Source organism: Carassius auratus, unplaced genomic scaffold (assembly GCF_003368295.1).
Source record: "Carassius auratus strain Wakin unplaced genomic scaffold, ASM336829v1 scaf_tig00000254, whole genome shotgun sequence".
Lineage (NCBI taxonomy): Eukaryota > Metazoa > Chordata > Actinopteri > Cypriniformes > Cyprinidae > Carassius > Carassius auratus.
In genome coordinates this window covers 2,030,934-2,058,143 of record NW_020523286.1, presented here as the reverse complement: position 1 = coordinate 2,058,143, position 27,210 = coordinate 2,030,934, and the positions used below count along the sequence as shown (strand labels likewise).

General features: G+C 36.5%; 3 protein-coding genes and 2 non-coding genes across 8 annotated transcripts; 1 reads left to right on the top strand and 4 right to left on the bottom strand.

Annotated features, from left to right (window-relative positions):
- Positions 1-340: 340 nt before the first annotated feature.
- On the bottom strand, positions 341-6,586 carry LOC113068926 (KAT8 regulatory NSL complex subunit 2-like). Of its 3 annotated transcripts, none has more exons than XM_026241877.1 (10): positions 6,456-6,586; positions 5,436-5,688; positions 5,181-5,359; positions 4,531-4,645; positions 4,267-4,430; positions 4,016-4,182; positions 3,733-3,823; positions 2,581-2,834; positions 1,385-1,588; positions 341-1,277 (listed from the first exon to the last, which is right to left on the bottom strand). In XM_026241877.1, exons 2-10 carry the CDS (start codon positions 5,684-5,686, stop codon positions 1,182-1,184), a joined length of 1,521 nt encoding a protein of 506 aa, XP_026097662.1. In that variant the 5' UTR covers positions 5,687-5,688; positions 6,456-6,586; the 3' UTR covers positions 341-1,181. The 3 variants fall into 3 exon arrangements, with proteins under 3 accessions (XP_026097662.1, XP_026097660.1, XP_026097661.1); XM_026241875.1 differs by having other exon boundaries at positions 6,497-6,540; XM_026241876.1 differs by lacking the exon at positions 6,456-6,586 and adding an exon at positions 6,274-6,417.
- Positions 723-859, bottom strand: LOC113068960 (small nucleolar RNA SNORA2/SNORA34 family). The gene has a single exon (XR_003279637.1). It is a non-coding gene; the product is annotated as a small nucleolar RNA SNORA2/SNORA34 family (small nucleolar RNA).
- On the bottom strand, positions 2,915-3,051 carry LOC113068959 (small nucleolar RNA SNORA2/SNORA34 family). The gene has a single exon (XR_003279636.1). It is a non-coding gene; the product is annotated as a small nucleolar RNA SNORA2/SNORA34 family (small nucleolar RNA).
- A 163-nt stretch (positions 6,587-6,749) lies between the features above and the next one.
- On the bottom strand, positions 6,750-12,519 carry mlh3 (mutL homolog 3 (E. coli)). Of its 2 annotated transcripts, XM_026241872.1 has the most exons (14): positions 12,467-12,519; positions 12,191-12,378; positions 9,601-12,059; positions 9,419-9,520; positions 9,260-9,336; positions 9,004-9,108; positions 8,774-8,858; positions 8,630-8,698; positions 7,993-8,101; positions 7,705-7,864; positions 7,595-7,618; positions 7,390-7,468; positions 7,080-7,228; positions 6,750-6,887 (listed from the first exon to the last, which is right to left on the bottom strand). In XM_026241872.1, exons 3-14 carry the CDS (start codon positions 12,056-12,058, stop codon positions 6,792-6,794), a joined length of 3,513 nt encoding a protein of 1,170 aa, XP_026097657.1. In that variant the 5' UTR covers position 12,059; positions 12,191-12,378; positions 12,467-12,519; the 3' UTR covers positions 6,750-6,791. The 2 variants fall into 2 exon arrangements, with proteins under 2 accessions (XP_026097657.1, XP_026097658.1); XM_026241873.1 differs by lacking the exon at positions 9,419-9,520 and having other exon boundaries at positions 9,802-12,059.
- Positions 12,520-16,747: 4,228 nt separating this feature from the next.
- On the top strand, positions 16,748-25,708 carry LOC113068923 (transmembrane protein 240-like). Its single transcript, XM_026241864.1, has 4 exons — positions 16,748-17,311; positions 17,583-17,689; positions 20,272-20,480; positions 25,247-25,708. Exons 1-4 carry the CDS (start codon positions 17,255-17,257, stop codon positions 25,399-25,401), a joined length of 528 nt encoding a protein of 175 aa, XP_026097649.1. The 5' UTR covers positions 16,748-17,254; the 3' UTR covers positions 25,402-25,708.
- Positions 25,709-27,210: the final 1,502 nt, after the last annotated feature.

The window sequence follows — 27,210 nt, the reverse complement described above, 5'->3', positions numbered from 1 at the left end:
AGCTGCCATGCTCCAAAACCCAACTACCCGTTTAATTTAACAGCTTGGAAAGCAACTGGTAAATATTCAACATCAATACACCATTTCATTGTCCTGATTTAACAAAAATAACTAACTAAAGAACAGTTCCCTAGCAAATCAAACTGTGTCTGCAATCAAGTTCAACCCCACACAAAGAACAGCTCATTACTAGAATCACGTATTATTCACTATAAATATTTCCATTACTCTGCGGATAAGAATTCCCTTATGTTTCTAGGTTTTCAAAGACCGTGGGAACCCTGGCTATCCCAGAGGAGCCCCTTTCATGAGTGCAAATGTATAATTAACAAGAACAAAATGAGTTGTAAAGGTTTATTTTAGTGAATGAATCCCAGTGTGAGTCATGAGTATCATACAGAAACAGAAATGTACTGGATAGAAGTGGGGATGGTGCTTAGAGACTTCTTGTACTGAAATACATACCTTATCTTTACCTTACAAACTTTCAGCTGTGCATATATAACTGGACAGGTTCAGAGGACAGCGGAGCTCTTCTGACTGTCCCATGTGCACAGGCCGAGCACACCGAACGACCTTCAGACCAGGGAACATTTTGAATAAAACTTGTCTAGTTTCTTGATAAATGTCTTTTGTGAAGGGTTAAGGAGATTAAGAGAACTAGCACTGGCATAACTGTGAAATAACTTAGATTGAAATAACTAGAGAAGGTGGAAAACTTGAATTGTTCCTTCGAACTGAATCGACTTCACCCATTAGATAACACTGGGAAAGTCAACAAACCGTAAGAAGACTTTTATGTCAGCCGCTGTTTGAAACCAACAGCTACAGCAAGCTGTGGGCCTTGATTCAGGGCTGTTAGATCATATATGAACCAGAAATGTACTGGATTTTAGGGGAGATTGTGCTTAGAGACTTTTGGTAGTGAAATACATACCTTATCTTTACAGTACAAAACACAAACATCCAACTGTGCATTTAACTGTCCTTTTAATTTCACAAGACACTTGCAGTCTATATCAGAACATGTGCTACTGTGCTATTTTAAGTAATGAGAATGTTAGGTTAAAAATGCTTCAGCAATCAAAGCAAACTTCCAGAAATATGGCTTTTAAATAGATATCTGGGCTGTTTGAAATATCAACATAACGACAGCTGAGAAAAATCAGGTCACGAGGTGCTCAGGAGAAGGCATCTGTTGTTTTCGTGTCAGAGTCTTTTGATGAATTCTGCATGGGAACTGCTTGCCCAACTGCTTCAAGCATTTCAGATTCAACCTGAAAAACAAGACAGTAGTTCTGGTGATTAAATGCCATTTCAGGTAACAGGCATACTGCCTTGGTTGAATTATTTAATTATTCCAACAAGCGATGGTGATAATTACCTGATCTTCCACAGACACCTCGTCTCTATCCGAGAGCTCAGCATCTTGGGCCGAGCAGTCCAGATCGTCCTGCTCCGCCCCTGTCAGAATGTCCATGGGGGCCTCTGCGATCTCTCTGATGGTCTGGTCTTCTAATGCAAGCGCTGTGTCGAATAGCAAGGGGGACGGGGGACACTGCAAACCCTCATCTTCAACGTCAAGATCCTGCACATCGACAGACTTTAATTACAACAGTGACAAATCTGGATGATTTTATAGCCAATAATTTAAAAATTGCTGATATTAAAGTTTAAAATGCTACTTTGTCCTAAATTCTAAATAAAAACAATCATTAAAAATGAATGGTTTTGAATGTTGGAAATGAATTTAGATGTCACTCCACAAGAGATTTGCTAAAGATTATAATTGACAGTTTTATTAAAGATAAAAAATTATAGCAAATATAAGTTAAAAATGAAAATGTCTTATATCAACTGCTCTCTAATATTGGCTAATAACTGAAATTGATAAAAACATTGTGTACTGATGTGCTTAAAAAAACTTGGATTTATATAAAAAACATGCAAAATATAATATGAATTGTCATTGGATTATTTTGATATTCCATATTTTTCCATCTTTTATGAATCTCAATTAATGGCACAATTCTTCAAACTAGTCCATTCATTTCCAGTACATCTAAATACTACTAAACATGTCAACAGCCAAATAACCAGCAAACAAAATCCAGCAATATGGGTAAATTAGCAAGATTGTTTGCATTTTGAAAGCATGCAATGGAAACGAGTAAACAAAAAAACAAAAAAAACAAATAGTTTGTAGGATTACAGGAAAATGAGATGTTTCCAAAAACAAGTTTAAATGAGAGGCTTTACTGCGGGCACACAGAAAATGTCAGACATAAAATTAAAGCAAGATGACTGCTGAACATCCAGATTAATTTGTTTTTCCATTCAAGTGAGGCTATGAGATATGGTTTACACAACAGGGGACATGTAAGAGCAGCACTGTTTGCAGGCATGTAGATACCTGATGGATACCTTAGCTGTCTAAAGAGAACAAATTTAGTGCAGATTGCAGAGTTAATTCCTCTGATAATATGAAACTTAGTGTGAAGGGATACGCCAAAACACATGAAGAAAGCAATTACACACAGTGACTCTAGTTTTAATGAGAAAAACCAACACAATTCATACATCACTGAATTCCAGAGGTAGATTTTCTGTTGGCTGGAGCTCTGCGGCACTGAGGTACATGTCTGTGGGTGCAGACGCAAGCTGCTCCGGGGCAATGGACTCCTGCTCAGGCTGGTACATGGGAGGAGGCAGGGACAGGTGCAGAGGACAGCGGGGCTCTACTGACTGTCCCATGTGCACAGGCCGATCACACGGAACGTCCTTCAGGCCAGGGCACATTTTGAATAAAACTTGGCTACTGTCTTGATAAATGTCTATTGTGAAGGGTTAAGGAGACTGCAAAATGACTTTTAAATGTCAAAGATTTGGAAGGCTGGAGGAAGTGGAAAACTTGAACTGTTTCTTCGAACTGAACAGACTTTACCCATTAGATAACACTGGGAAAGTCAACAGACGATAAGAAGACTTTTATGTCAGCCGCTGTTTGAAACCAACAGCTACAGCAAACTGTGGGCCTTCATTCAGGGCTATAAGAGCATATATACACATCTATATACCGTAGATGTATGCCCATATAAACAAAGAAAAAAATCATATTTAACTAAATATGCATTTACCATACAAAAGTTTGAGGTTGGTAAGTTTTTTTTTTTTTAAGAAATTAATATTTATTCAGAAAAGCATTTAACTGATCAAAAGTGACAGTAAAGACATGTACAATGTTACAAAACATTCATATTTCAATTTAATCCCATTCAATAAGTTCATATTCATTATAAAATCCTGCAAATTTGCAGGTATAATGCATCATGTAAGGAGACAGCATAACTGTTTTTAACATTGATAAGAAGAAATGTTTCTTGAGCAAAAAATCAGTATACAAGAATGATTTCTGAAGGATCATGTGCCACTGAAAACTTAAGTAATGGCTGTTGAAAATTAAGCTTGACCATTACAGGAATAAAATACATTTTAAATAGTTTTTTTTTTTCTTTAATTGTATGCGTGATAGTATTTCTGTTTTTTAATCAAATAAATGCAGCTCTGGTGAACATGAGACTATCAAAAATTTTGCAACCCCAAATTTTTCAATGGTAGTGTGGTTTTTGTATATGTAACAGAAGTGGTAATACTACTAAAATATTAAGTGAAAAGTGAAAAATTAAATAGACCTGAACAGTTAAAGATATATAATCGGACACAAAAGGATACGAGAGACACAGTGTCGCGTCATTGGCAGACACGGATTTGAACAGCGATTCCCTTCCACAAAGGAAATACATCTCTGGCCTAAATGCATTGCCTGTACATAAACAAAAATACAAGAGAATTAAAATATACACAAATAATGTTAACAAAAAAATAACAGAGCATGACAGTTGGCTCAGACTGACAATATGGGAAAGCCAATAAAATTGTATTTAGGTCTGGCTCATGTGGCAGTGTGTAGTGTTTAAATCTTCTATTGTCTTTAAGACAGAAAAAAACCTCATACCTGTGGCGTTCCTCCCTCAGAAATCGCTTGTCTTCTCTGTCTGAGCTGGCGATGCAGCAAAGCCTCCACACCATAGCGACGGCGATAGCGTCGTAGAGCCTTTAATTTTTTCAGGTTCTCTCGTTCCTTCGTGGACAGCCCCTCTGGACCCGTTAAAAGGCTGCTCCCTTGTATCACAACACACAAGTGAGTATATATGTTGACTGGATATAAAACATCATGAAATCAAAGAATGACAGCAGCCTCCTTACCAATTGTCTCGTGCTCAATTTTGCGGCTGTGCAAGTAGCGCCGTTTCTTTTCTTTTAGCAAATGTTGCAGACGTTTAAATTGGTCAATGTAGAGGGACTGAAGTCTGATTAGCTTTTCACGTGTGATGAGTGCCACTTCCTCTGCTGTGTACACACCCGCATGCCTGTAGAATGTCACGCTTCATTATTTAACATCTCAGGTGACATTAATCAAACTAAATTTGACAAAGCAGTTAAGTAAACTAAAACTGAGGAATGGCTCACTTTAAAGGGTCTTCGTGGTCACTGTCAAGACTTTCATCTTCACTGTCGGGGTCTCCTCTCCATGTCTGATCCAAAACAACAGGATCCTGCTCCTCTTCACTCCAACTCTCTTCATCTATACAAGGAAATACATATACAAGAGATCATCATAAATTAAATGCACCATTGCATCTATTATAGAATTTTATTCTGTTCAGGTCTTTTAAATGTTCCATAAAATACCAAGTAATTCAAATATATTGACTTATTTTATTAACTAATATATATATATATATATATATATATATATATACATACATACATACATACATATATATAGCAAATTTTTTTAAATTGAAACTTTGTATAAATTACCAACTATTAGTAATCAGCCTTTGATGCAAGTTTTAAGGAAAAAATATATATTTTTTTATAATACTTAAGCTACAAAACATTTTTAGGCCATAAATAATTTTTACTTATTCATAATTGCTTATTTTGTTATTTATACACTTTTCACATAACAACTGTCACAGTAGCGGTTAGTTCACACATGCACAAGTTTGTTTGCCTCACATCCAGACTATAAAGTGATTTCTCAATGTTCACAAGGTCAAAAGCATACCTGTTAATAATTAATGGCACATGATTAGCAGCAAGTTACATCTCACCTAGTATGCGACTAGCTTCACTACGGCCCTCTTGACTGTGAGCTCCAGTTTCCGGCCGACAGTAGCCACTGAGCTGAGACAGCAAGACTTCAGGGGAAGGTCCTGATGCAGATGCTTTCCGCATTTGAGCCTGCTGAACCAAAGCATTTCTGCGTGCATGTTCAGCACAGAACGATACCCTAAGAAAAAGAAAAACAACATTGGTCAATTATTTATAGTAGGAAGTAAGCATGTTAAGGGAATAAACACCCTCACCCCTCTTTTTTCTCTAGTTTTGGGGCTGCATTGGGGCAGCGCTTGCCATTCTTATTAGACACATAGCTGCATTGCCTGTAGGGAGCATTTTTATCGTCAAGTACATGTTTGATGCAGAACTCTAGGCCCTCCAGACGAGGCTGTGAACACGGTCTCTGGGCGTAAGAACAGGTCTGAGGCTCTTGAACACGAGCAGCTTGAGTCACTCGACCTCTACTGGACGGCAACACGTGGATCCGAATCCTGTTCATCACTGATGTGGTGAGAAAGACAATATAACCAATCAAATACAGACAATATAATATTAGAGTTCAACATTACTTGACATTCAACATTAACCCTGCTTAATGGAGAACAACCATGAAATTATAGATTTTAAAAAAAATAACTTTTACTATTTTATTATATCTACATTAAAAATGTAAATATCCCTGATATTTCCAGATTTGTTTATGACCTAATACTTGCACTCTTTACAGACCACGTGTCATGGATGATGCATTCATTGTCATGTCTGTATGTAAATGCAAATTGACCAAAAATGTCCAAAATGCAGCATACAACATGATTACGCAAATCTACTGAAGATAAACACTGTCTTGCTTAGCCTAATTTAACATTTTAACGAAGCACGATAGCGTTAAGGCTTTACTGTAACGTTACACAGCACACGTGATGCGTTCAGATTCAGTTAAAGCACGTGGGCCATACACTGTAATTTTAGTCGCCACAAGCATTAAAATATTCATTTCTTTACTCCGTATTAGCAAAATACGGTAACGTTAACATAATAGAAGCGGCAAGACCTCAAACATTATGAGAGATAAAGAAGACTGACGTTTTAATCTCATGCAGAAAGCGCCAAATTAAATTCATCCGTCAGTGCTGCTGCTCGGCCATCTTTGAATTGGGAGGCTAAAATACTCTCGATTTAAACTGATGTTAAATCAATATATCATCCGTTTAGTCTGTGTCTGTTCTGATAAGTCATAATTTGACATTCCTACGTGTAAAACTCACCTATGAAGTAATACTTAGTTATCGATTAGGTGAGAGCTTACTGCAGCTTCTTCCAGCGATCATCGCAATGAACAACAATGAGCTGCGGAGGAACGTCATCCATTTTAGCGCCCTCCTACGTTTACGTTGATTGGACCACAACATTGCAAGAATCAATTCGATTGGAGGACAGTACTCCAAGAACGAGTATAGTCCTTTATTATTGGCTACTCTATCTGAGAGCAGTGTATGCGCCAAAGGGTGAAACATAATAAAAGCCGACCAGCAATAAACAGAAGCAGACCATTTCTTTTAAATTAAATCATTTAATACCAAAGGCGTAAAGTGCTTGTAAATTCATGTTTTGCTTTGTGCAACAGATTGATCTTTTCCATAGAGCAGCCATGACTTGTACATTCTTCTCAATTTCCTCAGATTTGGTTTGGGAAGATCCTGTGGAGATAAAAAAAAAAAAAAAAAAGAAACTATCAAAGAAAAACATTTAAAAATACATGAAAAAAATTCAAGATATATAAAATGTGGTATGGCTGATCCTTATATGCTTTATGATATTCAAACCTGTTTATAATTGACAACAAAGTGCACTTACAGAATCAGATTTGCTGCAGATTAGTCTAAACATACCTGTGGCTCTTCCAGGTGGTGAAGATCAGCCAAAGGGACGATTGAAGGTCTTCCGTGAGCACACTGGAAGGGAAGCTGACAAGAAGAGAGCGAGCTCACCAGACTACAGCACTCCTCTTTACTCAAAATGTCATTGAACTTAATTGCTCCTGTTAAAATAAATAATATTAGGCATTATACAATTTGAATATTTATTAATAAATAATAACTCTATATCCCTGCATATGTTTTAAAATGAGACATTTCTTGTAACAGTTCCTAAATAGAATGTGTTTCAACTGAAAACCAATGGTGGATTTATAACACCAACCATGACAAGCTTGTGAGGCGAGCACATTATGAACTGTCAGAGGCAGCATTCCTCTCACTCTTCCTGTTGAGCGGAGAAGCTGCAAACATGAGTCAAAAGAATTCAAAACTGGTCAGAAATGTATCCTTCAAGCTCCAAAATCAGACTATTTGTAGTATTCTGTTCACAGATTAGATACAAATCATGTGTGGATATGCTGGTTCACCTCAATGTGTTCTCGCAGATAGTCCTACAAAATAAAACAGACAATTAGAGTCTAATATGTGTTTAAATTAATCATAAAAATAAAAATAAAACATTTAATCCAAGTCTGACCTCTGCAATGGTTTTAATCACCGACCGTCTGCCACGGCGGAGCTCTGTGCTTTCTTTCTCTATGAAACATGTGGGAAGTCTCTCCAAAAACACATTCAGTGACTCACTCTTTGGGAAACTTACATCTAAAGCGAGACCCCTCAGGAAGGCCTGACAAGACCTTCAAGAACAAAAGAGAGATTTATGGCACTGTTCGGCGAAGTTGCAGGACTAATTGAACACACGTGTACATTTCAGAGAGAAGATGGCGGTGGAAACAGGAATGTCGACTCAAACAGCTGCACTGACCTCAGAAGTCTCAATTCCTCCTCGGTTACGTTAATCTCTAAGGGTGGGATTACACTTGAAGAACACAGCTTTTTTTTTCCAGGTGTGTCTGGGTCATCCTCATAGGAGTCTACATCAAACAACAAGCAGTGTGGGAAAAATACACTGAATGCTTACTTCTTGAAGTGTATTAGACTTTTTAATGCTTTTACATGGGATTTATTTTTTATCTTATGCATTCTTTGAATAATAATAATAATAATAATATAAAATAATATTACAATGTTATGTTTTTTATACATGTTAAAATGCATTTTATTCCTGTGTGAATTTTCAGCATCATTACTCCAGTCTTCGATGTCACATGTTCATTCAGAAATCAATCTAATATGTGGATTTGCTGATCAAAATTTTTTTTGTTTATTATCAATGTTGAAAACATTTGTGCAGATTCATATTTCTGGGAAAACCTTGATACATTTTTTTTAAAGGACCGCATTTATTTGAAATCGAAATCATTACAAATAAATGTCATTACTGTTCCTTTTATTTCATTTATGAAACTTTGCAGTGAAAGTATTATTTCTTACTTACACAAATTTTACTATTCCAAAACTTTTGAGAGTTACTGTTTAACCCTTATATGATTAGCATTTACCTGTCACTAACCCCTCCAGCCGAACTCTTTCATGGGCAGCATGCTGATCAACCAACACTAGAAGATTTCCTGCAGGTGGAAGCAATGACAAATGTTTAGGACGTCATCACACCGTTCAACATCATGATTTTCAGCCTGCGGCACCTTCATTTGTACTGCTTTCAGGGACTTCCTGCTCTGTTGTGTTTATCAAGCAAGCAAGGAACTTCTTGTCCACTTGATTGATGACCTGAAGTAAAAATACATTACCACAATCTTAGGTTTATTTTCACCACATAAGAAAAAGCCTGTGTTTTGTGACATTGCTATTTTAGGTGTCTAGCCTTTGCCAGTTCCTCAAAGCACAAAAAGAGCAAAGGAGTAAAAATACATACTCTCATTGTGTGGATCATATTCTTGGTAAACCGGTAGGGGTAAAGAATATTGTGGATTTTTACAGCAAGACCCTCAGCTTGACCGCTGGTTACATCCACAGCAACCTTTGCAGAATAATTAATAGAATATGTGAGCCAAATTCATTTGAATCTTTTTAACAAACTGCCTTACATTAATTAAAATCAGTATTAAATAAGGTTAAATTAATTAAACCTCTTTAAATGATTTAATTGATTAAATTGGTAGTCTTTTTACCTCTGGAGGCCGTATGAACACTGGGTTACTCCATTCTGAGAATAAAGTCGATAGTGAATCGGGACCTTGGGCATCCTCTTAAAAGAGAAAGAAGAAAAACAATTACTTAATGTGCACTAAAAAGCTGATTTCATTCCTGATGTCAGTCTAGAGCTTTACCTCTGCTGTCTATCTCTGAGTTAAGGGCTCTTTCTGCTCTGGGCTTGGGCAGAAAGGGAAGTACAATGTCTGTGTGAAATGGATAACACCTGTACTCAAAGCCTATGTGCAAAGAGAAGCTGATTATAATATAAATATCTCTACATTAGTGATCCAAAAATGGCTCACTGAATTTCTCCCACCTGTTCTTGAAATAACACTGACCGCCATGTTAGTGACATCTGTGGTACATGGCACTTGAGACTCCTCCACAGGAGGAGAGTTGTATTTGCTGAGCCCTGTAACTTGGTTGATGTAAACCAGCCTTCCTAACCAACTGTCATAATGAGCCAGCCAGCTGCTGGACATTGGGATTGTTTCAACACATTGATTTGTAGTCTGACCTTCATTTCCTGTGTTGCTGCACTGAGGATCATGCTGAGAGGTTACGATGGCTTCATCAACACAGTTCACACTTCCTACAAAGGAAGTTACATTCTTGTTGGAGAAGTGTGAGTCTTCTAAAATGGGGGAAGTTGTTTCCGGCTCATTTAGGGTGAAGATTGGAGTTTCATGGACAACTGAATCAACCGTTCCAGTGGACCCAAATAAAACATCTTCTAAAAGGCTTTTTTCTAATTCACGGGATTTCCCTTCTTGAAAGTTTGAGTCTTCCACAAATGGGAAAGATGAATTTCCCGTAGTAAGAAAGTCTGTACTCCTGCTGATCTTGCTGGATGGCCTTTTGTCTTGTTTTAAATAGGAACATTTGGCAGCCAATGACAGTTTGTCTGGCTTGTTCCATGATGAAGATTCAGCAGAACATTCAGAACTATACAGAAAATGAGCACCTGATGTGTTCCTCAATAAAGGCTTGTCTAAATCTTCTAAACGCCAAGTAGTTCCTTCAAAGCAGACATTGGATTTTCGAGAAGATGCTGAATTCAAAAGGTTTGTTTTTTCCGTACTTCGTTGTTTATTCTCAGCGCCCTTCCCAAACAACCTTTTGAACTTGTCAAGAGATCCCGTTTCAAAAGACAGAGCTAATTTACGACATGGCACAGCTCTGGAAGTCTTTGAGTTGGTACCATAAAAACCATGTTTGTCTTCTTCAGTGTCATTTAACGCCAACTTCCTCTTTTTTGAAGAAATTGTATTTGGGAAGCAGAATTTTTTCAAAGTATCTTCTGCATCTTTTCCATCTATAATTGAAATCTTTTGGTTTTTGCTTCCTGTCATGTTGTTAACTGGCAAATCGTAATGGCTTATATTTGGACAAACTGCACTTTCATCTTTTTTGCAAGTGTTATTAATTTCTGTAGCATCTGCAAACGTGGGCCGCAAAGACAATTCAGCCTGAAGCACTTTTTCTGCTTCTGATTCTTCACTGGAGACGGTTTCAGTGTTTGTTGACACCTTCTCCAACATCTGAACACCACCAGAGACGTCCGCAGTACTTGCATTATCCTTCTTCTCAGACAATGCATCAAACTCTTCACGTGTTTCGTCAACACTGAGATTTTGTATTGCCACAGGAGTCTTTGCATTCCTCACTGGACTACTTGAAGGACCGTCACTGCCATTCATGGAAAACTCTGTCACCAGGTTTTCTTTAGTAAGGAATGCTTTGACACCTTCTTCAATGCAGATGAGCACATTATCCCAGTCTTTGAACTCTATCAAAGACTTGGCTGGTTCGAGGCATATGTCATACTCTGAGTAATGACATTTGATATTCAACACATAGACGCCGTGGAGATCACATCCGCCCCTTTGTTTGGGGCTCGATGTTATCGGATATGCAGTCGGGCTGTTGTTTTGTCTGGCAGCACTGCTTACTCTCTTCAAAAGGCAGTTGAGTGTTTTATGAATGCGTGTCTTCAGAAGAAGCCTCCCATTTACAAATAAGAACTGCAAGCTGTTATTGTAATGACCCTCACGGCCAATGTGACCGGTCATTTCGAACTGCTTATGGACATAATTGACCTCTCCAAGCTTTTGAGCTCGACTCAAGCCATGAATCTGCACAAACCTGTAATAGGTACTGCTTGTTTTAGAGAGCTGTACCATCATGTGGGCTGAATTTTCTTTTTTCACTGTAAATGACACAGAAGGGTGCATCAGAGATATGGATTCCACTCTTTGACGGATGCGTTCGGTTTCTAAAACAGTGTCCATTCTTTTTCTTCGAACTGGCATGTTGTGGAAGAGATTGTAAACAGACACGGTCGTCCCTGTGGAAGGACGAACGGCTTGAGCCTCAACAACATCCAGTGCATTTGTTTCATTAAAAGTTTTAACATATGTTTTCACCGAAAGCTTAGTCCTAGAAGATATTTCGACCATTTCTGCAAGAGAGACTATACTGGAAATCGCTTCCCCTCTGAATCCATAAAAGCGGAGATTTTCCAGATCCTCCAGCGAGCTGCATTTGCTTGTGTTATATCGTAGACCCACTCTTTCCATGTCTTCCTGGCACATTCCCGTGCCATTGTCGATCACCTGCAGCTTGCAGGCCTCGATGTCTATTTTGACAGCCACACATGTTGCTCCAGCATCGATGCTGTTCAAAATGAGCTCCTCTACACATTGCTGCAATGAGAAAATAGTAACGCCAGAGCGCAGCTGTGCTTGAACATCTTTGGGCAAACTCTTGATCATTCTGAAAGACATAAATATTAAATCTCTTTAATGCACGGAGGCGAAAAAAAAAGTCTAAAACGTAAATGACGCATACAAGAGAACTACAATTATTTCATTTGAATTAATAATTAAATTGATATGCGTCTATACCTGTTTGGTGGGTTGTGAATATGAGTTTGTGATTCAAGGTGCAATAAACAGCCGTCTGTCCGCTTTGACAGTTGCCATGTAACAACACCGGTAAAGTTTGCTAGTTGTTATTGTCGTTAAGATGCATATCGGTCCTTTTAAAACGACGGTTTCCTTTACCGCTCACTGTAACAGGGCGTTCCTGTAACCTGTGATATAAATAACGCTTGCATGACATTTCATTCAGTAATTAATTTAAATTGTACAAATATTGCTTCTGTTATGTACACAACCTACTTTACTAACAACAACGGTGTGAACTGCAGCGGAAATGACGTCGAAGGGTAAGCCGCAGCGTGAAGCAAACGACCATAGACCAACAAGTAATATACTAGTGCAAAATAAAACGTCATGAATAAAAGACTCCATAAACCAAATAAATAATCATTTCACATTAATATTTGGGGAATTATACAAGTATTATATTTATTTTTAATAGAAATTACCAAAGTAATTTTTATTTGTATGTGTTTTTGCAGAATCTTAATAGACAGCTTATTTTGATGTAGGTCTACATTTGATTAACATTTCATCAGTGAAGATTTATCAGTAAAAAAAAAAGAACTAAAATAAAACATTAAAATATTTTTTTTATATTAAGATATGTGCTCATATAGTGTAACTATATAGTGTAAATATAAATAAATAAATTCTAACAATATCTATATTATATTATAATATCATGCTTTTTAAGTCATGGAGAATGGGCAAATGATAGAACAAAAGTTTTTCCACTAAGAAAAGCTGTAACATCAAGTGTATTATTTTGTGTGTCATGTTATTTATCTTTGTAAGTAACTGGGAAAACAAACTAAATTAATTAAAAATATTTATAATAGTTGATAATATAATATATAATACATTTTATTAATTACATTGTTAAAAAGTCTACAATGGTTATTTATAATAATAATAATAAATAACTATTATTATTATTATTATTATTATATTATTATTATTATTATTATTATTATTTTATTTGTATTATTATTAATCCTAATAAACAAAATACATATTTCACATTTTAAATTTGTATACATTAAAACATTTTAATTTCTTATTTATATATATATATATATATATATATATATATATATATATATATATATATATATATATATATATATATATATATATATATATATTAGTATCTATCTATCTATCTATAGGCTGGAACAAAAAGCCGTTGCAAAACAATATTCAAAGTAATCTAAACATTGTTGTATAAATTGGAGCATTTTCTGATTTTCAGAAAACTAATTTCTCTCTCCATTTCAGTTTACAATGTGTCAGCTTGCAGAGAGAGAGAGAGAGAGAGAGAGAGAGAGAGAGAGAGTTTGATTGTGGTCAGCAGTAAATCTTTACTGTGCTGCTCTCCAGGGTGCTGAAATGCGTTGCTGCTGAATGTGGGGGACATTGTGGCATGTTCTTGGTGACCTTCACAAATAAAGATGTTTCATCAGTATATTAGCTTTAATGAATTAGTGTATAATAGTTAAAACGAAAATAGCCTCATTGAATGCACGAAAAGCTAGTTGAAAAGTCACTAATGATGCATTTTCACTTGTCACAGCATGTTATAGTACAACAGAATGGAGTTGCTCACATTTTAGTTATCATTCTGCATTACTGCGCACTCTGGAAAGAAACTGAAGTGCATCAAGTAGGAAATTGAGCTAAGACTTGAATTCCTGCCAAGTCAGTCAGTGCTTTGTATTTTCGGTCAAGGTCCTTTCACATGCGTTAGTTAACGTGTCAATCATTGGGAACATGAGGTGGTATACAGAAGCTGAAGAATCGTATGGGCTAAACGAAATGGCGCAATATGAACTGCAGAGCGCGTGAGGGGGCGTGAGGATGGGTTGGGAAAAACTACAAGCTCCTTGGGGGATGGCTGTCCTATATAATGTAGTGCAATCCTTTAATTGAAAAAGATCAGCCGTGTTTTTAAGGGAAAGTGAATTGGTCAAGTCTCTTCTACCGCTCCCCACCCAAACCCCATTTCTGTCTCTCCCCCACCCCTCTCACGCGCACATACGCTCACGCACCGGCTGGAGATGTGCATGAAACACTCCTGGCTGCCGTGGATCAAATAGCAGTGTATAACACTGTGATTGCAGATTCTGCTTATAAACCCAAATGGATATTAAGAAAGTCTGATCTGATCGTACGCTGGTTTAAAGAAGCATACTTTTATCAACAAAAACCTACAATTTGTGGCAAGCCATTTTAACATTAGTATCTAGTAAACGAGTATATTTCTGTTTTCTGAATTTGCACCCAAAATTCTAAAATCAGCTCTTCATGTTTCTTATCTAAACTCCAGTTGTTGCTGGTGCTTGTTCCAGTTTAAGTATTTTTTACTATTATTATCATTTATAGCTGCATGCCACTGAACAGTAGAGCCAGAAGAGTCTCAATAAAGATTAATGCACACACTACAGTCACATATGCACACATAGGATTCATACATGCACACACATAATTCATAAATACACACACAGGATACACAAATGCACACAAAATTCACAAATGCACACACAAAATTTAAAAAGCACAGAAGATTCACAAATGCATACAAAATTCAGAAATGCACACAAAATTCAGAAATACACACACAATTTAGAAATGCAAACAACATTTACAAATGCACTCAAGATTCACAAATGCACAGGACAAGATTCAGAAATGTATTTCTGATGCACACACACATATATCTTGATTCACAAACTGCTTGCGGTCTGTGAACTTCACTGCATTTGTGTGTGAATTTTGAGACTCCCTTGACTTGGCTCGACACACAAATGCCTTTTTTTAAACAGGGAATGATCTGCAACCAATCAGATATCTCCCTTGTTTTAGCCAATCACAAGAATGCACCCCACGTGGGGGATTGTTTACTTATAAGCCAATCAGCGAACGACTCACTTTCCTCACGCAGCGAACGACTCACTTTCCTCAGCGAACGACTCACTTACCTCACACAGCCGGCGACCCACTTTGCGCAGCGAACGACTCACTTTCCTCACGGGTCACGCAGCGAACGACTCACTTTCCTCACCCAGCGAGCGACTCACTTTCCTCAAGCAGCGAAGTTGAGCGAACGATTCACTTTCCTCAAGCAGCGATCAACTCACTTTCCTAAGCGAACGACAGCCGGAGACCCACTTTTCGCAGCCAGAGAGCCACTTTCCTCTCGCAGCGGACCACTGACTCTCTCTTCATGTAGGGACTGAATATTATAATTAAAGTGACTTCTATATTGCATCCAAAAGAATATTTAGATATATTTAAATATTCAAAAAGGTTTAAACATTTTTGTATGTTTAGACATCTATGTATTGAGACATTTTTAAATTTATATTTAGTAAAAAATAATAAAAAATAAACCTGAATTGTAATCTAAACATCTGTATTTTCATACAATTTAATACAATTGCTGTGTGAACACGTTCATGTGATTGGCTTATAAGTAAACAATCCCCCCACATGGGGTGCATTCTTGTGATTGGCTAAAAGAAGGGAGATATCTGATTGGTTGCTGATCATTCCCTGTTTAAAAAAAGGCATTTGTGTGTAGAGCCAAGTCAGGGGAGTCTCAAAATTCACACACAAATGCAGTGAAGTTCACAGACCGCAAGCAGTTTGTGAATCAAGATATATGTGTGTGTGCATCAGAAATACATTTCTGAATCTCGTCCTGTGCATTTGTGAATCTTGAGTGCATTTGTAAATGTTGTTTGCATTTCTGAATTGTGTGTGTATTTCTGATTTTTGTGTGCATTTCTGAATTTTGTATGCATTTGTGAATCTTCTGTGCTTTTTAAATTTTGTGTGTGCATTTGTGAATTTTGTGCGCATTTGTGCATCTTGTGTGTGTATTTATGAATCATGTGTGTGCATCTATGAATCCTGTGTGTGCATATGTGAATGTAGTGTGTGCATTTATCTTTATTGAGACTCTTCTGGCTCCATAAGTGAGACACTAGTATGTATTTATTTCAATTTTATTGGTAACAGTTTTTTTACAGTTAAAAATATATGTAATATATATAAATATATTATAGCCATAAATATATTGCTATAAACAAATAGTCTATATGAAGAATTCAGATGCAGAATGCCAAAGTGCCGCTTGAAATTTCAAACATTTTCATCAGCTCGTGTAGGTTTAGTAATTTCACATTAATATCAAAGAATAGGTTCTTTTCATTGCTATTAAAGTGAAATAACTGAACATGAATAACTGAGCCGGGGAAAAATTGCCATTTAGACGGCACAATTTTGCACATGAACTCTTCATATAAAACATAGATTATAATTTCCATAAATATAAAGCAGCACAACTGTTTTCAGCATTGAAAAAAATTTGAATAGCAAATTAGCTTATTAGAATGATTTCTGAAGGATCATGTGACACTGAAGACTGGATTAATTGCTGCTGAGCGCTAGTTAATGGCTAAGCACTAGTTCCATATTTAGGAATAAATGTTAATCCAGCTTGCCACATAGGTTACAGTGTAGCGAACACAGCAGCTATGTAAAGCCGACAACACATTTCTACAAATAAAGCCTCGACGACGAATCTAAGGTCTACTAGATGTCAACTCCTAGACAGATATATCAGAGAACTGACGTTAGCTGATTCTGGCATCGCTCGCTGTCGCAAGACGTTTCCAGCGGCGTCGGAACGCGAAGGAGGAGAGGCATCAGTAATCAGACGAGCTCCCTCCCAACCGCACGTCTGAGGCGGATTCAACTGCAGCACTGGGGAACGTATCGCTGGATGTGGGTGAAGACCGTGTGAATGCGCGTGTAGGCTCATCATACGTTGGGATAGCGAGATCTGCTCATCCTAACCCTATGCGCCTTAAGAACGCTTCCCAATCTGGCGGGTTCAGGACTGAGGCAGGTGTAGCGGCGAGGGCGCATCCATGAGCGTCTTCTCCCGGGACGGCATGTTTTTAGTTTAACCGGATTTGTTGAACAGACCGGGGAAGAGGAAAGGCGAGTTCGGAAGTTTTGATGCATATGATCACAACCACCATGATTTTTATGATCCTCGGTGCTTCAGTTGTCATGGTAAGACCCTTCGCCTCCCTAAGCACTTCATAATTGGGCATAATTGTGTCATTTTCAAAGTGAAATCGGGGGTTAACGAGAGTGTGGACCGCTGAAAGTCCATTTAGAAATCTCATTAAGACAGCACAACCGTACTTGTGTCTATTACTGGCTGATGTGGGAATGTAATGTGTATTTTCCCCTGCAGTGGTCACAGTACCAGGTCATGTAGCGGTTGCTGTATTCCAATACTGCTTGTCATGTCCCGGCTGACTCGAATGGTTCTTTGCAGGCGATAGCGTGTTTAATGGACATGAACGCACTCCTGGACCGCTTTCACAACTACATCTTACCGCATTTACGAGGGGAAGACCGCGTGTGTCATTGCAACTGTGGAAGGTAAAAAACCCATGCGTTAATAATGGATTGAATTCTAGTACGAGAGACAGAAATTGACAGGTTTCCCCATCTGTTAGCCTACTAACAGATAGGCCTGAGCTATTCTCCAGCACCAGAAACACTGTCCATTTCATCTCATTTATCCGATCGGAAATTGTCACATTAAAGGCCTCATATGTGTATTCGCGGGGTTTATGTCATAATTTGGGCGTAATTCTAATGGTTCATCAACACTACTGTTGCTTTGCGACGGTGTTTCAGTAGGAGAATTCTCCTCGATTTCTCTGCTTGTTTTTTTTTTCGTTTCTTTCTGCGTATCAAGGTGTGATTTTTTTTTCTTCAAGCACAGCCAGAGATTTTGTATAGGGTGCGTGAGTTGGCCACAAAATCACGTTGATATTACTGAAATAAAAAGTGATTTTAATATAGAAGGACTGCGTTGAGTTAATACATATGGTAGTAACTGCAGTTTTGTGATGCTGTTTGGTGTAGTACAAAAAGGTTTGGAAAAAATTTACTAATAATCTTATTTGTATTTTCACATACAGGACTATCATTACTATTTGTCTTTTATGTACTTAAGCTTGACTTGATCATTTTCAAAAGAGTTTCTGTTCAAGCTACATCTGTTGAGTACAAGTTTTTGATGTAGGAACATCTGAGGGTAGTAAATTCGGTCATGTCATCATTGTTCTCATTTAGAAATGCATGTTTTAACACTTTATTGTTGAAGATCTGTTAATAACTTAATGATTTAATGTATGCCACATTTCTTTCCAAACATAGAGTATATTTGTGTCACTTTTCAGGGCCAAGAGCATTATAAATGGGTCATGGTCAGTGAAAATTTGCTTAGTGACCTGATATTTGCAAAAGTAAGACATAAAACCTCTCATGTGAACTATTTTTTCATAAATGAAACAGATAACCAATTTATAGATAAACAAAGGAAACATATTGTCATTATTTGTGCAAGATCATTCTTCATTTGTCAAAGTGGTAATCTGTTCATATAGTGTCATCTGCATATCTGTATATTTCTGCCTATCAGTATCTAATGTCCAAAACTTTAATTCCTTTTAATACAAGCAAATTAATATCTTAATGACTTTTTTCCTACTGTTTACTCAACGGTATCTCATGACCAATTCTTATGTATTTTACGAGTTGGCTAATGAATTTGTACGACCTCACTCGTATGATTGTTTACGATTTGTCTAGACCCCAGTGACGGGTAGGTTTTAGAGGCGGGGGTAGGTGTAGGTCATTCGTACAAATTCATATGAATTATGCAACTCGTATAATAAATACGATTTAGCAAAAATCATATGAATTTGTACAAATGAGGTCATACAAATTCATATGAATTAGCCACCTCTTAAAAATGTATGAATTGCTGTGAGATCAGGCTGGTCTACTCTAAATTTGCCACTTTTATAATTTCCCCTCTTAATTAAAAAAATGAGAAATTCAAAATAGTTGTTGTAATTTTTTAATAGAAAAACAAAACTTAAAGCTGCGGTAGGTAACTTTTGACGCTCTAGCGGTTAATAAACAGAACTGCTTGTGTCTTGCGGAAGAAAATCGTAGCCAGAACTACTTCTCTTTGAAGAATCACAAAGGTACTGGGTTACTCCGCCGCGGTACCCCCGAAGCAATCTAAAATAGTCCGAATATAAACACTTATTATAGGTGCACCCTAGCGATTCAGGACAAGCTAAAAACACGGTTTGGAAAATGGATTCATGGTGTACTCACTTATTATATAAATTTTTCTACATTTTGAACACAAACAAAGTTACGGACCGCAGCTCTGATTGGTTGTTTTTTACCGGGAGCGGATGCATTTCTGCAAATGGCAATAGGACCACTGGGAGGAGCCAGAGGAGCTTGATTTTTTCACAGATTATCTGTCTCATATTCTACTGTCAGGGCATAATGACAGGTTTAACAAATATGTAAACAATATATTTTTACAAAAATTACCTACTGCAGCTTTAATACATCCAATTTACTTTTGAGGCGTAATGTTGCTAAGGATCAAGGTTGCAAATAAGTTGTATACAAACTCACCATAAGTAAATTTTCTTTACATGAAACAGTACACTTAAAGAAATTAGGTATCATGTCATTTTTGCATAAAACCAGATGAAGAGTTGCAAATGCATAACGTCTTTTAACCCTTATCAAAGACACTTTTGCATATACTTCTATTGAAATATAAGTGTTTTCCCCCTAAAGACCTCCATAAACAACATCGTGCAACAACAAAAAAATTAATATGGCATTATTTGTAACAGCTGTGTGCCAAACCATATGTTCAATTCATTTAAAAGTTCCAAGAAACAAGCCCAGCTTGACAGAGCTCAGTTGGATCCAAATAGTATCAGTATATAAAATGCTGGCTTTCCCACCCTGATAAGAGCATTATTAAAGCAAGTGTTTGTGTAATTGACATAATATTGTATGTTCTCATTGTCTATCTTTTTATTTGTTTATCATTTTATATTTAATGTTCCCATCTATCTGTTTTTGTCGCTGAATGTAAGCCTCTAAACACAGTTCTCCCCTCTCTGCCCTAGGCATCATGTTCACTACGTAATTCCATATGATGGAGACCATTCACTCGTGGACTCGTCTGAGAATTACTTTGTGAGTGACAGTGTGACCAAACAGGAGATGGACCTCATGCTGGGGCTGTTGCTGGGCTTCTGTATCAGCTGGCTGTTGTTGTGGCTGGATGGAGCTTTGCACTGTGCTGTGAGGGCCTGGAGAGCCAGTCGCTATTATGGTGAGTGGGAAGAACATTGTAACCAAGAGTATATGGAAAGCATATATGTGGATACATGTAAAAGACAAAGGACATGCTTGTAGGAACAATATGCAGACCAAGATGTGGTTACAGAAAATTTAATTTTAGCTTATATAAAGTAAGCGAGTGTTTATCCTTTTATTTTAATGAATAAAAATTTAAGTCTTCCTTCATGTGACAATTTATTTAATGTTATGAACAGAGGTAATGCCATTTGTATGTTTGTTTGCACTATTTTTATTTCCGCGTGATCATTTTGTGGTTAAACGTCGTTGAGTGGTGTTTCCTTGCTAAATAAATGCAATGTTTTCTGTGCAGTATTTAGATGGATGTATTCAGGTACTAAAAACTTTTTTTTTTAAGAAGAAGTGATGTCCAACACTTTACTGTGAAAAATAAGTGCCTTAAATGTTAGTGACAATATGAACACTTAAAGTACACTGAAAAAAAATGGTCAAAATAAAAGTAATCTTTTTTTAAATTGATGTTAGCTGTGTCCTAAAGAATCAAATACTGAAATTATTGTACTTTTACTTATTATATCAATGGTGATTGCAATATACAGTAACAGATCAGCTAATCTCACAAAATGTTAGATATATATACCTGGATTTGTATAGGATCAAATCCTCATACATTTATAAAACCATCTTTGAAATGTGTCCCACTGTATTGGTTTTATGTTAATAAACATTTTTTTCCAAACACTCCCAAAATTCAATTTTCTTTCCCCAAACATTTACACACCTATATTCATTCAGTTTCATCAGCTGTCAGCATTCCCCTTATGCCCTGTTATTATCACCCCCTGTAATGAATGTATTAAGATGAAGACTGTGGCTGCAGAAATTAACATTAGGCTTTCACTCAGTGTAATTGAATCTCAGGCAACACAGCAGTTGTTTATAACAGTTGTCCATGGTCCTTCGAGAGCAAAGAGGTACATATGCTGTGGCGGAATATGCAAATAGTGCCTTAAAAGGGAACGCTTTTAGTTTGAATTTGATTATTTTGTTCCTCACATGAACTTTTGATGGTTATTATAGGTCAAGGAGAGTGGCAGATAAAAGAACTGCTTGGAATAACAGAATATTGAAAAAGTAGGTTGTTATTATGTGGCAAATAACTATTTAGTAATTAAACACTCCGTTTAGGGGGATGGCTAGTTGGTCAGAGGTTTTTTTTGCTGACGATAAGTAGCTATAATGAGCATTACACCATAATACTTGCTAAATAAATAAATATGTGGGCATGGAATTTGAAATGTGTTCCATTACAATGTACAAAAGCAAAAAGACGAACAATGTTACAAAATATTAAAATGAAAATAAATTAGGTTATTTTCGTTACAATCAATTTCTGAAATGCAAAGGAGTTTGAGTTAAATTAGAAGGAGCGAGTCTGTGGTATGAAATGAGAGAATTGAAATTCACTTTTAGTTCTGGAGGAGTGGACTGAAAAATTGAGAAAATTGGGAAATATCAAAGTGTAGAATACAGTTACTGACCAGTCAGAATCAAGTATTCCGAATCATTGTGTAATATATAATATACTGAAAGGATAGTTAAGCCCCATTCATCCAAGAATGATAACTATAAAGATAACGATATTAGTGTCCACACCAGCAACTATATTGTCTGTTCATTCTAAGCACATGCTCATCTATTGCTTTAAATTCTTGAGCTTGTTACAGCAGGATGGGTTCTGATTGGCTGTCAATGTTTGTATCATTTATTAGCTGGAAAAAACAGTTCTGGATGTGATTCCAACTTTATCATTATAGCTGTGTTGTGCATAGCTGTGTTTTTTTTACAACTATATCTTTATCGTAATCTTTATAGTTATCGTCCTTGGTGTGAACAGGCCTTTAAAGGGTCATATGACATTGCTAAAAAGAACATTATTTGGTGTATTTGGTGTAATGCTTTGTGTTTATGCGGTTTATGGTTTTGGAAGGCCAAACAAAGTAGCTTCGCTTTCACAACGAAACACAGAGCGTCTCCAACATGGCGCAGCCAGCAACAGTGAGAATAAATTCTTTCTTTGCGTGAACATTTGGGTGGCATTATGCAAATCTTCCCACATTGTGATGTAGACATGTGGGGCGTGTTTGAATGAGCCGTTTTAGGGGGGCGTGGACAAGTGTTAACTTTTTTAAAGAACATCTCTTTGGATTTGAGACTTGAGTCTATGCAACTTCACAGATCTTCTTTATTATAAGATATTTTAATATCTTAGAAAATCCAAAAAGGTCACAAAGGCATAGTAAAATCAATCTATATAAATTGAGCATTTTAATCAAAGTCTTATGAAATGATCACTTTATATGATGAACAGATTAAATTTACACTTTTACATACATCTAAACAATGTTCGACACATATGCATAGATCACATGTGGTAAACAACAAAGCTCTGTATGCGTGTTAATATTGGATTAAATGCCTAATTTAAATGTTCATAATATAAAGCAATCATATCTCTTTCATATGGATTCATTTTACAATTCCTTGATGGTCTTTTTGGATCTTCTAAGTTTTGGTTACCTATCTTCATGGAGGGACAGAAACCTCTCAGGTTTGATAAAATAAAATAAAAAAATGAAGTTTAGAAGATTAGCCATATTCTAATTGGTCTGGAATGACATGAGGGTGAGTAAATGATGACATCAATTTTATTTTTAGGTGAACTGTCCCTTTAATTCAACCACTGAATTCCAAATATATTCAGTTCAGTTCACATCTAGATTCAGAGTAGTACTGAGGGAAATTACAACCTTAGGTATTTTTTTATATCCAAAACAAAAAAGCTATTTCCATATGATATGACCTAGTGAAAAAATACTGGGGATGCCCCTGTAGTAAAGCACATCACAGCTGTGAAATTGTGACGTTGATGGCAGATCAGCCTCATTTAGCCTCACCAGGATAGGGAGTGAAGGTGAGGTTGATGGAAAGGAAGGCAGGAGGGAGATGCTGTCATGCCCCCACCCCCACCAGCACACACACACACACACACAGAGAGAGAGACTTGCACCCTTGCACTGTGTGAGCGCTAAAAATAGACAAAGAGCAGCTGGATAGAGAAGGCAAGTTGGCGAGACGTATAAGCATGCAGTTACACGCACACACATACAACACAATACATATACACTGTACTAAAACACATACCTTAAATTTTGGCTATGATTTCCTATTTAAGAAATTAAATTTCATTGCTTTGACTGTTTGCTGCACTCTTTTGTTCAGCTCAGGAGTGATATCTGATAACTGATTTATATGCTGTAATAATTTATAATAATGTAATAATTGAGCTGTTATATATTGTATTTTATATATAGTTGACATTTTAACAATCTTATAATATCGTTTTAATAATGCAATATTTTATACATTATATTATTTTGTTTTTTCATTTTAATAATTATTTTCTGCTCAGTTCAGGAATAATATATCCATTAACTGATTTACATTGTAATGATAAAATGTTTTATATATTAAAACCTTATTATACTTTATTATGAATATGTATATCCATATTTTTAAGAATGAATGTAATTATTTGTTACAGACAATCCTTTTTTAACATACATATATATATATATATATATATATATATATATATATATATATATATATATATATATATATATATATATATATATATATATATATTTTTTTTTTTTTTTTTTTTTATTATTATGTGTGTGTGTGTGAGAGAGAGAGAGACCCTGGAACACAAAACCAGTTATAAGTCATAAGGCTCAAGTTTTAGATTTATAATTAATCTGAAAGCTGAATAAATAAGCCTTCCACTGATGTATGGTTTGTACAGATAGGACAATATTTGGACTAGATACAGCTATTTGAATATGTGGAATCTGAGTTTGCAAAAGAATAAATAAAACATTATTATAATAAAATAGTAATAGTTCTTAGCAATGCATATATAAATTTACTTTTTACATATTTACGGTAGGAAATGTACAAAATATCTTCATGAAACATTATTTTTACTTAATATCCTAATGATTTTTGGCATAAAAGAAAAAATCTATTATTTTGACCTATGCAATGTATTGTTGGCTATTGCTACAAATATACCCCTGCTACTTAAAACTAGTTTTGTGCTCCAGGAAATATAGATATTTACATTGTAGTTAAATAATTGTATACATTTACTTTTTTAATATTGTTATAAAAGTGCTAATAGTACTAAACATTATTGTTTACGACCAACATCCCCTACCTTACTTTTGTTTAAACAAAATAACTCTCTATTGCTCAATCCCTTTAATATCTCTTAAATATCTCTTCACTAAAGTCTTCCTCACTCCATTTCTTTTCATCCAGCTTTAAGGCTTAAAAAACCCTTATTCACCGTCTTCCTCTTTATACCCTTCACGACAGTCCTAGTGGATGGCATACCCATGGAACGCTATAAATAACCCCCCGCTCCCCCAACTCCTCCCTCGCACACACACACTGACACACTTCTAACAGAGCTAGTTGTGAGGGACGGGGCAGTCTGAGGAACTCACTTTTGTTTCGCTACACCTCTACCCCCGTCTCCACATCTGGACCCACACACTGTTTCCATTAACACATTGTATAGACATGCTGGTTCATTGTAAACTGTACATTTTTTTCCTTTTCTTAACTCAACTCATTAGCTTAGTCATTAGGAATGTGTGAAACTCCGCTGTTTGACCGATGCTAATGCATTTTTCTCTGTGCCGTTCACAGATACCCCTTCCTGGTCGTGGCTGCCACAGTTCTGCAACCTCCGGGACCTGCGTAGACGCGCACAGCTCCGGCAGCTGGAGGATTCCAGCGGAAACATGGTGCACATCAAGCAGAAGCTCTATCACAATGGTCATCCCAGCCCTCGTCACCTCTGACTTTAATGGCAGTTTCCCCAAAACTGCTCCATTACCAGCTGCTGCCTCAGAGACCCACTTTAATTGTTCCACTACATCTTTTAGACCTTCAAAAACCACCTGAGTATTTGCCAAAAGAAGAAAGAAGATTATCGTTGCCAATATGCTGATCGGTGTCTACGCTGTGAATGGTTTAGAAAGGGTTTTTTTTTTCTGTACAGGCATTTTTTTTTCCAATTGCTGAATCTAGGCATGCACTTTTAGAATGGGGAAGGATGCAAGAAATGGATTTGTTAGACACTTTGAGTCAGGTCATGTTTTTTCTCCCCCCCCCACACCTTTTTTAGCTTTTTCATCAGAATACAACTTTTTGGGAGGGGGGGGGGGGGGTGATAAGCGGGCGGGGTGGGAGGGTGGAGGATATGGTTTTGTGATGGTATAGTTAGAGATTAATGCTCTTGTAAAATAGTTATACATATTGTTTTATGGGATTTAAGCAAACACGGGAGTAGGAGGTTCTTAGAGACGAGTCATGAACTGTAAAAAAAAAAGAGAGAAAAACATAAAGAGGAAAGAATTTTGAATGCTGATATGTGATATGTGAACTTTTCGGATGGATGAAAAAGAGATCACTCTTAAAAAATGATCGATTCGCTTTGTTACTTTGTGAAATAAATGAATGTATTAATTTTATCTGTAAATAAAGGAGCGTGCAGGAAGGTTGAAAAGAGCGGTCAGGGCTCTTTTTGCTGTTTTGAACGTCATCCGTCATATGTGAGAGAACTGCTAGCGCTTGCCTTGTCTTCCCTACACTGAGTCCAATAGCCCTTCCTGGTCTGCTTTTAAACGACTCCAAACTCAAACAAGAACAACCAGCCTGCCAGCACACAGAGCCCTGACCCAATTTTCTCTTCCTCTTTATGTCCAGACATTGCTGTTGTGAAGATAAAATGTCTGTTTTATTAAAAGTGCCATTGAAGCACAACAGTGACCCCTGGTTTTGGGATGTGTCATTTCTCAACGACTGAAGGTGGTGTGCATGGGACAATCACATAACATTCATGCATGCAGAGGGAAAACGTTTCTGAGGCAAAAATTATAATTAATAAGGACTCAAACTAAATATTGTATAGCAACTAGAACCTGCGGTAACTGTTGAGTTTAAAACCGTTCTAATCCTGAATTAGGTGGAAAAAAATAGTTTGAGGAAGTGATAGGCACAATTGATATTAAAACGATATTGATATAATATGACTGATATGACCAGATTTTTTATTGCTTTTTAAAGAGCATCACCATTATGCTCACAAAGACTGAATTTATATGATTAAAACTGCAGTAAAACAGTCATATTGTGAAATATTATTACAATTTAAAATTACTGTTTTAATATATTTTAAATTGCAATTTATTTCTTTGATGGCAAAGCTAATTTTTCAGCATTCATAACACCAGTCTTCAGGTGCATTAAAATGTAAAACTGTTTTTGTAGTATTTTTCAAATCAATGCGGCCTGAGATTTTTTTCAAACACATGATGGCATATTTTTGACATTGATTTACAGTGACTGACATTAAACCACTTAAGGCTGTAAATGTGCTCTGTTTAGGGTGGGAAATGAAATATCTGTATAGTTTAACTTGATTGAGGACAATGACATATGTAAATGACAGATTTAAATAAACTCCTTTGCTATTTTCCTCAATATACCCTACACTGACTCATAAGGTCAAAGGGATTTGTTAGAAGCTCTTCTGGCAGAAGTGGGACTCACTTGACAGATAAACGTGGACGACTCCACTTGAGGCCTGGATAAGATTGCTTTTGATC